General features: G+C 35.9%; 1 protein-coding gene across 1 annotated transcript in view; it reads left to right on the forward strand.

Annotated features, from left to right (window-relative positions):
- LOC106869736 (phosphatidylinositol 4-phosphate 3-kinase C2 domain-containing subunit alpha) overlaps positions 1 to 13,766 on the forward strand; it is a 172,927-nt gene that overhangs the window by 128,890 nt on the left and 30,271 nt on the right. The window contains exons 8-13 of the mRNA XM_052969122.1: positions 4,020 to 4,089; positions 6,490 to 6,621; positions 7,980 to 8,038; positions 9,462 to 9,604; positions 10,195 to 10,279; positions 11,325 to 11,450. Coding sequence (XP_052825082.1) covers positions 4,020 to 4,089; positions 6,490 to 6,621; positions 7,980 to 8,038; positions 9,462 to 9,604; positions 10,195 to 10,279; positions 11,325 to 11,450 — 615 coding nt within the window. The remainder of the gene's footprint in view (positions 1 to 4,019; positions 4,090 to 6,489; positions 6,622 to 7,979; positions 8,039 to 9,461; positions 9,605 to 10,194; positions 10,280 to 11,324; positions 11,451 to 13,766) is intronic.

The raw sequence follows: 13,766 nt of genomic DNA on the forward strand, positions 1-13,766 counted from the left end.
AACAATGCCAATTATCTGACAGTGGGATTTTCTAGGAATTCTCCATTTTCAAGGAATTATCAATATAATAAATACTATTCTCCACTGTTCACAGTCCGCCTGCGTAATCGTTACCAGAGTCGCCTTCTACCACTTGTGCTGGTGGCATGTTAGAAAATCATTTGAGCGAGGTCGTTGCCAGTGCCGCTGGACTGGCACATAAAAGCACCCACTACACTCTTGGAGTGGTTTGCATTAGGAAGGGCATCCAGCTGTAGAAACTCTGCCAAATCAGATTGGAGCCTGGTGCAGCCATCTGGCTCACCAGTCCTCAGTCAAATCGTCCAACCCATGCTAGCATGGAAAGCAGACATTAAACGATGATGATGATAATAGAGTAGTATTTATTATATTTTAGATGGAAGATATCAACCTCAAGTTTTCAGCCTTTGGAATTTGTAGAAAGATACCATGTAATAAGATAGTATGAACAAAAAAACCCTTCAGACTTGGTCAATACTATACTTGAACCCTGTACTGTGATACCTGATAATCTCACCTTTTGAGATTTTAAATTAGATTTTCCATATAATCTAGTACTTTTTTTCTTTTCTTACACTATGCGTCATCATTGTCATTGTCTTAATGTCTGCTTTTCCATGCTTGCATGGGTTGCACAGAATTCGTGAAAGTGGATTTTTCTATGGCTAGATGTCCTGCCCCTTCCTGTCACTAACCCTCACTTGTTTGCAGGCAGGGTAACATTTGTTTGGGAATGGATGTGTTTTCATGGAAGATAGGAAATAAAGGACACTATTTGTAGGATGGTCACACTCATTAACTATCAAGCAGTGTCAAGATGTAGAGGCACAGACCCACATACACACACACACACACACACTCTCTCTCTCTCTTTCTCAAACACACACATGCATATGTGCATATGTATATATATATATATATATATATATATATATATAAATAAAATAATATGTGAGTATATGCATATATACGTACATGTATGTAGATACCTACATCTACATGTATATACAGATGCATATCTGGGTACAGGACGTTGCAACAAAACGTGGACAAAATGATAAACAGAGCACAGAAAATACACAGGCCACATAGAGAACATTTCCTTCATCAGCTGCCACCATTCTAAAACTAAGCGTTTCGAAGAGTTAAGGCAGATGGGTTTCTTTTAGGTTCTGTCTACCAAATTCACTCATAAGACTTTGGTCAGCCCAGAGTTATCGTGATAAAACATTGCCCGAGATGACACACAGTAGAACAGAACCCAAAACCATGTGGTTGTGAAACAAACCTCTTAACAACCCAGCCATGTCTGCAATTATTCCAAAGCTTTCAACAATATTCTGTTTTTTTTTTTTTTTTTGTAGTTATAGTTCTGGTGCTATATTCCATTAGAAAGTCTAAATGTTCTTTTATGCTATGTAACCACCAGCAACATCACTACTGCAAATACCAGAAATGTACTAATTAAAATAGTTTGAATAATTAAACAGATAATATATGATAGAATTCACTGCTTTGATGAAATATTGTGAAATGTATTTCCTTCTGAGAATTTTTCTCAAATTTATGTCTTTCTCTTTTGCTCATCAATTTTTTTCCAGTTATTCCCTCATCCCTCCCTCTTTGTGTGTGTGTCTGTGCATGCATGCATGTGTGTGTGAGTGAAGAAACACTCATTTGAGTGTATTGTTTTGAAATGAGAACTCATTAGTACAAATTTTATTGGAATAACAGAAATGCTTTGCCCTTATCCTGTGAACAATTGTCACAAGGCATTTTAACTTCTCTAATTTTATTTTTAAGTGTGTGAGAGAGAGAAAGAGAGAGGAATAGAAAACAAGTGATCTCGTTGATATTTTAAAAATTTCATGCTCCCTATGCTATTTAGATAACTGCCACAAAAAAAAATGCCAATCAAATAATAATTACATAATTGTTAATTACAGTTACAAAATTATTTAGTGGAACGTGATGTAGAAGTCAATTCATCAGAAACATTTATGATATAAATATACACAGAATTCTAATATATATTTGATTGTGCAATTATTTTACAACTAAGTACCTAATACACTATTAAAAATGAACTTCAGTCTTACTTGCTTGGAATGTTACACAGCCAAACTGGCACATAATAGGAAAATACTATGAATTAAGGTTCCCCTGAAATGTGAATACAAGCAGAATAAAACAAGTTTCACATAAATCGGACCACTGGTTCATGAGATATGGGGGAGATTTTGGGGTATAAATACCCAAATCAGTGCATAGGAGAAAATACTCCAAAAATAACTTAACCTTTCGATTAGACACATTATGATGGGCAAAAGTCTTCGCGACTTTAACTTGCCAACGAAAAATACAAGTTGTTTTTTCACAGTAAATGTTTCAATTTTCACTTTTGTTAAACACAATATTTTAATCATTTAGAAATATTTTTAAATGAATGTGATTTCAAAAATGTAAGTTATTTGTACAGCAAGTATTTATATTTTAACTTTCTTTAAACAGACAGTAATTTAACCTTTTTAAAAATTATGTTCTAGTGAAAAATTTTTTTGGCATACAAAATTTTTTTTTGCATATTTAAAAAATATTTTCAAGTGAAAATGACTTTAAAAATACGGTAAATATTTCATAAAAGACCCGTTCATAACTTTAGTGTGAAATAGTTATTTTCCATAGGCTTTTTTTCGAGTGCATTCAACGTACCTCACCTCCAAAAACTTGGCTGCTATTTCTAGCACGCCCTGCTACCACGTAACAGCTATTTGCGATAAAGGACCCGAAATAGCTGTTCTTGGTAGCAGGGCATGCAAGAAATAGCAGCCAAATCTTTCCTTTTCTGGAGAAAGGAGCCATTTACACGTGATTTCTATGTCACATTCGTTGAACACATGAGAAATAACCTGGAAAAGAAAAAAAGAAACCCGCAAAACAAAACTCCATTGGTGGGAAACTCCAAGGTGCCCACAACCTCTCCCCACTTTCTTTTCTGGAAGAAAGTAGCTTGTGGTGGGTTTGAAGGTGAGATACTTTGGATGCACTCAAAAAAACTTGGGGGAAAAATTATTTCACGCTGAAGTACAAATGGGTCCTTTATGAAATATTTACCCAAGATCAGGACAGGTATGTGAATAGAAGGATGTGAACAGAAAGATCAATGAGACTGATAAAGCATGGGCTGAGCATCTGATGGAACAGAGGGAAAGAGACTGAAGCAGGAGAGATCAGGAATCAGTCAGTCTGAGAGCTGAGCATCTGGCAAAACAGGGAAAGAGACAAAAGTAGATGTCATGAAGTGGATACTCATGTGAATACAAACAGAACAAAACAAGTTTTGCATAAATCGGACCATGGGTTACCAAGATATGCGGTATTTTCAAGTACTTTTATAAATAGCCAAACCAGCATATAACAGGGAAAATGCTTTGAAAGTCAGGTACCATTGAAATGTGAATACATACAGAATAACAGAAGTTTTGTGTAAATCAGACCATGGATTCCCGAGATAATCGGGTTTTTTCAGGTACCTTGAACTATCGGACAGTCTAGGATGCCTATATTAATCAGATTTGCAAAATGTAAATGATTTCATAGGATGGATATATTATAGGAGCACCAGTGGCTGAATAGTCACTGGTTCTCTATATATCAATGGAAGAGGGATTCAGTCAGCATGTGGTGTTAGTAGACACTTGCTGATGATGAAGCACAAAACCGACTGAAATCACATGATACAACAGTTCCACCACCGTTGTTTGATAATTCTGGTCTGCTACCAATACCTCTGTGTTTTGAACACTAGACTCATAGTCGGGTAAGCACTGCAGTATTACAGTACTCCTATAATATATTCGTGTTAAGTAAGATATAAATATTATTATTTGGTAATAATATTGCCTCCATCATTAATAGCTGATTTTTTATTTAACAATTTTTTTGAGGATATAGTTTCTTATATTACTCATTTTCATTTTTAATTTGTATTTCCTCAGAGATGGCCTTGAAATTCTTATGGAAACATTTTACAAAGAAATCGAAAGGCTAAGTGACCGTGCCTTAAAAGTAAGTCAATTTTGTTCATTATAATTACCATTACAGGTATTTGTTTGATAGTCTATGCATTTCACATTATGAAGTTGATCTCTTTGGTTTTCTTACTAATAGAGATCAATCAATGGGTGGTTAGCGCAAATAGCTTCGGAAGAGTTGAATCTTAGCAGTGAAACTTAAGAAAATAGTCATCAATTATGCAATGCTCCCAATTATATAGCTAGATAGCCTGCACCATTCTCATCATCATCATTTAACATCCACTTTCCCTGCTGGCATGGGTTGGACAGTGTGACTGAGGACTAGCAGGCCGGGAGGCTGAACCAGGCTCTAATCTGATTTGGAAAGGTTTCTACTGTTGGATGCCCTTCCTAACGCCAACCATGACACTGCGAGAGTGTCATGGGTGCTTTTTACATGCCACCAGAACAGAAGCCAGTCAGACAGCACTGGCACCAGCCATTTTCGAATGGTGCTTTTTACATGTCACCAACACAGGAGCCAGTCAGGTAGCACTGGCATTGGTCACGTTTGAATAGTGCTTTTTTACATGCCACCAGCATGGGAGCCAGTCAGGCAGCACTGGCATCGTCCATGCTCGAATGGTGCTCAAATTCTCTACAAGGTAAATCAGCTGCACCATTCTATACCTTAGGTAAACAGAATGCACCATTCTGTGTGCAAGAAAAATAAATCATAATGGGTTGAATTTGGGAAAAAGGTGCTTGTTACATTGTTGCTATGTGGAAACTGAACAGTTCAACCTTCAGTGATTCTTTAAACTTGTAGGCCCAAGGCTTTTCATTTTTTTTTTTTTTTTTTTTTTTTGTAGTATTTCTGAACATTTAAATCTGAATATATTTTACTTTGTGAATTACAAGTATTTAAGCTCAAGGTAGATAAATCGTCGTTAATAAAAAATTATCTCCCTTTAAACTGGAATTTTTTTTTTCTTTTATTGTTAATGGTGATATAAAATTATAGCTCTATATGGGTTTGAAATTATTTTTAACCAGGAACCTGATTTCTTCTTAATAATAACTTAATTATTTTTTATTTTCCATTGATTTCAAGAATTTAAAATCGCATATTGTTCATCTCAGAGATATGTTATAATGAATATATTTATGATAGGCACAGTTATGGCTAAGAAGTTTACTTCCCACACATATAGTCCTCTGTTCAACTCCAATGCATGGCACCTTGGATTAGTGTCTTCTGCTATAGCTCTGGGTTGGCCAAAGTGTGCATGGATTTGATAGACAGAAACTGTAAGAAACCCATCAGATAGATAGATAGATGATGTGTGTGTGTGTTGCCTTGCCTTGACATTGCAGAGTGGTTGTAAACGAATGTCAGTGTTATGTAAGTGGTGTCCTTTATTCCTAACTATCTGTAGAAACCTGTCTAATTATGAGGAAATATTACTTTACTTGGAAACAGGTGAGGGCTGGCTACAAGAACGGCTGTAGAAATTCTGCCTCAAAATTTTATTTAAGTCATGTAAGCACAGAAAATTGGACATAAAAATGATAACAATATATATATATTTATAATCGTCTAAAATGTTTTTCTGTATTGTTGTAAGGAAGCCATCTCTATTTTGATTTTCATTCTTCTAGAAATAATCAACTTCCAATATTATACATTGAAAGGAAAATTAAAATGGGTTCAATTGTAAAATAATTCCTTGAAAAGTCCAACTCTCAAATAATTGGCATTCTTATTAATGTTTTATTTTTGGTGTTTTTCTTATGCAAGCATGAATGGGATGGGGTCTCATCAGAGCAGCTGTTCTTCTCAGCTTGATAGCTTTCCAACTGTTAACCTCTCAACACTGAAGTAGAAATATAACCATTTTGATTGATGAAGCTGTGATAAGGCAAAGTATAAAATCTGACCAGGAAAATATAAATTAGATTAGTTGACAGATAAAGTTATTTGAGATGCTATTGAAATTTTATTAACTCTGACTAAAGCATTGTAAGTGGATCTAATAGATGGAAACTGAAAAAAAGCCTCTTGTAAATATGTATGTGTATGTTTTTGTTTTCTTACCTTAAGATTGTGCAATAGTTACAAGCAGATAGTGACCGTTCCCAATTTTCCATGAAAAACCTTTTCTGGGCATGGGAAAATATTACTTTTCTTAGAAACAAGTATGAGTTGGTGATTGGAAGGACATCTGCTCAAAGAAAATCTGCCTCAACAAATTCTGTCTGACCAATACAAGCATGGAAAAGCAGACATTAAAATGGCAATGACAAATATGATTCCTTTCAGCTTTTAAAATTGAAATTTAAAAGAAATACATATATTATTCAACTTCTTGTGCCCAAAATTGTGTCATAGAAAAAACAGAACCATTTTACTTTTTTTCCTCTTTTTTTTTCTTCTTTTTTTGTCTTTTAGGATAAAGATATTCAACCAATGTCACTGAAGCAGTCTGTAAAAGCAGTTTGTTCAATGCTGGAAAAACTGGAGACAGTGGAATTGGTTACTGCAATGGAACGGGTTGAGAACATTGTTAACGAACTATCTAATGTGAGTAGCTGTGAATCTCTGTTCTAATACTGATTTCAGATTTTGGTACTAGGCCAGCAATGTCGGGGAGGAGGTAAGTCGATTGCATCAACCCCAGTACTCAACTGGTACTTATTTTATCAAGCCCCCCCCATACACACCAAAAGGATGAAAGGCAAAGTCAACCTCGGTGGAATTTGAACTCAGAATGTAAAGACAAAGAAAATGCCACTAAGCATGTTGCTGGGCGTGCTAACGACTCTGCCATCTTGCCGCCTTTATCTCTGTTCTATCATTGCTTATGTCCTAAGATGATGAGATGGCAGAATCATTAGTACTCTGGGCAAAATGCTTAGCAGCATATTGTTCGTCTTTATGTTGCAGAGTTCAAATTCTGCTGAGATCCACTTTGCCTATCATCCTTTCAGGGTCAATAAAATAAGTATCAGTTGAGCACTGAGGTAAACGTAATCGGCTAATCTCCTCCCCCTAAATCGCTGGCCTTGTGCCAGAATTTGAACCCAATATTAATTATGTCCAACACCCAAAAATATCTTTATAACTATTACAATTGTACTTATTACGATAAGTAATGTGTTGATAAATATTACTTCTTAGTATAGTTACTGCTTCCATCTCTTATTGAGATTTTTCTAACTAGCTACTTTGCTTGTTGCAAAATCAGTGACCCGTGGTCGCTTATTTTCCTGTGTTGTGAGCTGGAGTGAATTTCTGCTATGTCTAGCAGCTGGGTGGTCACAACTGAAGATGGACACAAGTAGCCCAAAACCTTTCAGTCTGGTGATCCCAGCATCTGTTAGAGGATGATAAGAGTTTGCTCCTCTGCTTGCAATATATACAGGGTGCAGGTTGCACCTGTAACCAGCTGGTGGAGGATCTGCCTGGGGTTAAAACAGTAGTAACATCAAACAGCCATATTGATGTGGCGATAAATATTACTTGTTAGTATAGTTACTACTTTCATCTCTTGTTGAGATTTTGTTTTAACTAGCTTCTTTGGTATTTTGATAATTGTTGATAGTTATTTGTAATAATAATTGTAATACAGAAAAAAAACCAACTAGTTTTAAATCTCTGAGCAAGAAATATATAGTTACAGTACTGTACCATAAAGTCTATTTTCCAACACAAGGTGGCAGTCCTATGCAGGATGATGTTACTACTTTGTAGCCCCAGGAAAACATTTTTTCCTGTCAGTAGCCAACTGGAAAAGATGTTTTCTTGGGGTTAAAAAGTAGTAACATTGTCCTACGTAGGACTGCTACCTTGCATTGACAAATAGGCTTTATGGTAATTGTAATATATTTTCTCATTAAAATATCAGATCCTAACTAATTATGGTTTATTTTATATTGCAGAATAGCAAATTGGCTACACAAGACAGTGCTGATCGCAAAGAACAACTGAATTTAGAAAGGTGGCTTATTCTTTAGAATATCTCTCATGTTATTGTTAAAAACCATTTGTTCATTAAACAATAAAGTTATCTCTATTTGGCTTGCGTAACTTTCATAAGTCATTTGTCTAAACTCAGTTTCCTCAGTAGCCATCAGTCCACAGAACATGATATTCTGCTAAAGGCTTTCTCCAGATCAACAAATGTTTGGTGTTGTGGCCAGAGCTTAGCTAAGAACTTCTCCTGGAATGGCCTCTCATTCTGGCACAAACCTGACATGCATCTCACTTCAGCTAATTTTCTTCTTAAACAGTTGTGCCATAATTCTTTCCATTACTTTCTCAACTTCATCCGTTGATATTTATGCCTTTGTAGTTGCTTCTTTCTAGAGTGCCTTTCTTTACCCTCATAGCAGTTGGGAGTATTTCTGCTATACCATTCACTGAATATGACAACTAACTGTACTACCTGATCAACTGTGGAAAGGACTTGTCCATCTCCTACTTTGCCAGATATTTTCATCCCATCAGCAACTGTCACTGTTGATCCAGCAGCTTTCCTTATCTTCATGCCCTTAATTACACTTTCAATTATACAGATGCCAACTTTAGTTGCTGGTCCCCAGAGATAACCCATCTCATGGTCACACTTTCTCCTCATTCAACAACCTCTCATAGTAACATTTACCTGTCTTTTTCTGCTCAGCATTAGGACATGGATGCTACTATCATTCCATAAACACTTTTCCCCAAACAATTTCTTGATTTGCATTGACACAGTACTCTGCAACCCAAAACACTTCTTGCCACTGATAATCCGCTCACTGTAGAACATTGGAAAACGTCTTACTTTCAGTTTCTCTCTTTACTTCACATATATCTGACTTAACCCTTTAGTGTTTAAACTGGCTATATCCGGCCCAGATATTCTACTCATTTTATGCTCAAACTGGCCAGAACCAGTATGTCACACCTACCCTGCAATGTCATTCTAAAAATAAACAATTACATCTTTCAACTCTTGAAGCTACAAGATAATACCAGATTAATTTTTTTAAATGTAAATGAATAAGGATTACTTTTGACATATTAATTTGAACGCTAGAGGGTTAAATGTCTGTCCAGTGTCCACAGGACATATCTCTTTGGAATCCATGCATCATATGTGATATGCATTCCTAATTTTTTCCAACCACTAAAGTAACATGGAACATTTGAACAGAAAACTTTATATCACTCAAAACATATGATACATGAACTAACTAAAAGTCTGAAAAGAAGCATGGATGTTTTGAAAATGCTTTGGACAGGCAAAGGATTAAGACTTCTCTTCAATAAAAGCTACTTGATATTATTCATATTAATTTTTTTGAGTCATTTAATCACGTTATAAATACATTACTACTTCCTCCAAAACCTTAATATATGTTGCTATACTTATCCAGCTTGGAGACAAAATGTTCCTTGATTGAAAATTTACAAGATAGCTTGGAAATGCTCGTCATTGCTGTGAAAAATTTGGTTAACCTCTACTGCAAGACATTCCAAACAGATTTCCTTCTCAGCTCAAGCAGACAAGAAACCAGAGGTAATTGTTACATTTGTTGTATCTGTTTGTTTTCTCAAAGTGGAAATTCATTTCACTTTTACCAAGTTTATTCCATGTTGGAATATCATAATTTTCTTTACATATACATTGCCACCACCACAGCTTGACAACCAGTGTTGGTGTGTTTACATCCCTGTAACTTAGTGATTCAGCAAAAGAGACCAATAGAATAAGTACTAGGCTTAAAAAATAATCCTGGGGGCGATTTCTTCACCTAAAATCCTTCAAGGTGGTGCTCCAGCATGGCCACAGTCAAATGACTGAAACAAGTAAGAGAATAAAAGAACATATAAACATACACACACACACACACAAATAACAGGATTCCATTCAATTTCCAATCTACCATATTCACTCACAGTGTGTTGGTCAGCCTGTGTGTGTAGTAGAGGATACACTTACCCAAAGTGCCACACTGTAGGACTGAACCCAAAACCACGTGGTTGCTACAAAAACTTCTCCACCACCCAGCCATACATTTCATCAAATTATTTTCCTCCTTCGCATCAATTGTACTTGAACTTAATTTCGAGATTGTTATTATTGTCTAACTTTCTCTTCTTTTTCAGAGTCACAAGAAGTCATTTTAATCAGTGACAACTTCATAGTTCATATATCCACAGCACACCGACTTCCAGTGAAGTGGACTAAACTGTAAGTATATATTTATTGGACTGTAAACTTCAATAGATTTGCTAGATTGATAATTAAAAGTATAAATGAAAGCGGTGAGCTGGCAGAATCGTTAGCATGCCCGGCAAAATGCTTAGCTTTATTTTCTGTGTTCAGATTCTGCCAAGGTCAACTTTGCCTTTCATCCTTTCAGGGATCAATAGATTAAGTACCAGTTGAACACTGAGGTCGAGATTGCTGGCCTTGTGTCAAAATTTGAAGCAAATAATTAATAATATAACTTCATTGTCATTGTGGCCCCTAAAAGTTCCTTGACAATATCTTTGTAAAATTACAAAATGTTTTTTCTTCATAAACCTACTTGTTCCAATTACTGAGTGAAAGATCTCATTGTGAACATTATGTAATATTCCCATTTGACTAGTTTGCATAAATCTTTCGTATTGAATGGGAACATTTTATGAATTTTATATCATTATTAGAGTTATAAAACATCTTCTTATAACTTTAGATAAGAAGGTAGTGTGTGTATATGACAAATAAATAGTAAGATAGATTGCATGTTGGCTACAGTGTTGTGCCATGAGTAAAAGGGTAAAGACCCCCTTTGGTCATGAATGACCATGAGATTACACCTAGAAAGTTACCCTCTGAGGCACAAGTTCAGAAAAGGTTGTTTATGGAAGACCAGCGGTCGTCCATGCACACCAGCCTCTCTTTTCCATGCCCCACTGATGTTATCCAAGGGAAAAGCAAAAGCTGATACAGTGTGGCACCAATGACATCACAACTCATTTCTACAGTAGTATGAATTGAACCCCAGCTCGTAGACTTGGCTTACTAAGGGATTCAGCTTCTATCTTATTGCCTGTTGTAAAGTTGGAGGTAAGTTCCAAATAATCAGTATGAATTCTGTTTGTTTTATTCGTTTAAAAATGTCTATAAAGCTGAGAGTATAAATGTATCACATAAAAGCTTTGTCGAAATATTATCATGATGTTCATATTTTTGTTATACTTTTGTATTTATTCATGTTTTGTTTTTTTTCTTTTTAATCTTCCTCCAGATACCAAGGATACACTGTTGAATGTGGGCTCTGTTATGGGGGACAAAATATTACACAGCATAAAAGTACAGCAGTAAGGCAGTTGTCAAACTCTGGGCTCAGTGAAAGAGTTCTTTGGAATGAATGGTAAGTATTTAGCATAAAAAAAACATGGAATCTTTATAAATCTACCATTGCTCTCCCTCTCTCCCTCTCACACTTCCATAATTATTCTAAGCCTTTATAAAAACTGTTAATGTTACTTCATTTTTCAAAAATATTAAGTGGTTGTTTCTCCAGTCTTTCTAACCAGTCTCTAGTAATTAATCTGTGCCATGCTGTCCATGTTTGTCTCCAAGCTGCAAATGGAATTTTCTTGAGTTACTCTAGACAGTTTCTAAGAGAAGTTGAAGTTAGTCACAACTGAGGCTTGAGTTTGGCTGATATACTCATTTAAATGAGAATAACTTGTTTTGCAAGCATCCAGTTCTATGAGAAAGAGTGGGAGAGAGGTGGAGGGGGACCTTTCCTACTACTTGACTGATTTTTTGCTTTACATTATACACTTACACAAGGTAAAGCAGTGATTTGATAGAACCATTAGCTCACCAGACAAAATGCTAAGTGGCATTTCATCTGTGTTTATGTTCCAAGTTCAAATTCCGCCAAGGTCGACTTCGCTTTTCATCCTTTCAGGGTTGATAAAAATAAGTACTAGCTAAGCACTGGAACCGATGTAATCAACTTCCCCACTCCTGAAATTTGCTGGCCTTGTGCCAGAAAAAATGCTTTACAATATTTGTTCCAGCTAATTCCGCCGAAGTCGACTTTGCTTTTCATCCTTTCGGGGTTGATAAACTTTAAGTACCAGTTGCATACTGGGATCGATCTAATTGACTAACCTCCTCCCCAAAAATTTTGGGCCTTGTGCCTAGAGTAGAAAAGAATATTTGTTCCAGCTTTTTACATTCTGTGTTCAAATCCCACCAAAGTCAGCTTTAACCTTCTGTCCTTTCAGAGTCAATAAAACGAAGTACCAGTCAAGTATAAGAGGCAACATCATTGACTGAGCCCTTCCCCTCAGAATTTCTGCCCTTGTGCCTAAATCAGACACCATTATACTTATATACTTATACAAGGGTGATGGAGTGACAGAAACATTAGTGCCAAATGAAATACTTTATGCTCTGGCTTTGTAGGATATACCAGTTCAAATCCTACCACAGTCACCCTTGCCTTTTATCCTTCCAGGGTTGATAATATAAATACAGGATGCATGGATTTAATTATCCAACTCCTCCGCCTTCTACGATGGATTGGTGGTATCATTAGAGTACCACCAAAAATACATTTCTGTATTTGTTTTCTAGCTCTTTACGTTCTGAATTCAATTCCCACTGAGGTTAACTTCGCCTGTCATCTTTCTAGTGTTAAGTAAAGTAGCAGTCAAATACTAAAGTTGATTTAATTAACCAACATCCTCCTGGATTTGTGCCTGTTATGTTAGGAACAATTATATACTTGCACAGGTTTCATGTACTGCTAACTTTTTGTTTTGTGTCTCACCCATAAATGGGTCAAGTCTTTATAAGATATCTGATAGACTATGTCTAACAATAGATATAGTCCTTTAGTTTCACATTTCTTTTAAATTCTCTCTCCTTTCATACTTTTCTATCAGCTATTATATTAAACAATGGCTATGTGGTTAAGAAGTTTAGTTCCCAACCAGATAGTTTTGGGTTCAGTCCCAATAGCAGCTCACTTGCTTGTTGACACTCAACCATTGTCTGATACTATAGATCTTCTGCTTGGCCACAATAACCTTGAAGCCATTGGCCAAGGATTCTGCTGCCTTGTCAGTTATCCAACGTCCTGCTGCCAACACCTTCACTGTACCCCTGACATGAGAGGCTAAGGGGTTGCTAGCTCTAGCCCAAGGTGCCAGCCCAATCTATGAATGGAAAGGGCAGCTTACTCCCTCTTTTACAGCCTGCCACTTATGTTAGAAAGAAAGTTCTATTGCATTTAAAGATAGGAAAGAGACAAATGTAACCTGAAATGTAATGGAACTTTCTTTTCAATCTGATAATCTTTAGGATGATTTAGCTCTTATTTCTAGCAAGTTGTGCTCCCTTGTTGATGCATTCAAAATAGTTACTCAGGGGTGAGGAGCAGAGATTGTTATCTTTGCAGACCTTCCTTTCCAGATAATTCTTTTGCTTGAAAAACCAAATGTATATTCTGTTTGAGACATTGGTAGTTACTGAAAATGTGGAGGCAGGTATTGAGAATGTATTGAGCCTCTTGGCTCGCTTTCTAAATATTTCATTAGCAGATTTTTAGTTCTTTGTTTTGTTTTGTTTTTTGTAGTAGTTTCAAATTCTTTTTTTTTTAAATCAAGTTTTTACTGATAGGATTACTAATGAATCCCCAAATTGTAAAAGAAAGAATACATCACTT

This window comes from Octopus bimaculoides, chromosome 7, assembly GCF_001194135.2.
Source record: "Octopus bimaculoides isolate UCB-OBI-ISO-001 chromosome 7, ASM119413v2, whole genome shotgun sequence".
In the NCBI taxonomy this organism is placed as follows: Eukaryota; Metazoa; Mollusca; class Cephalopoda; order Octopoda; family Octopodidae; genus Octopus; species Octopus bimaculoides.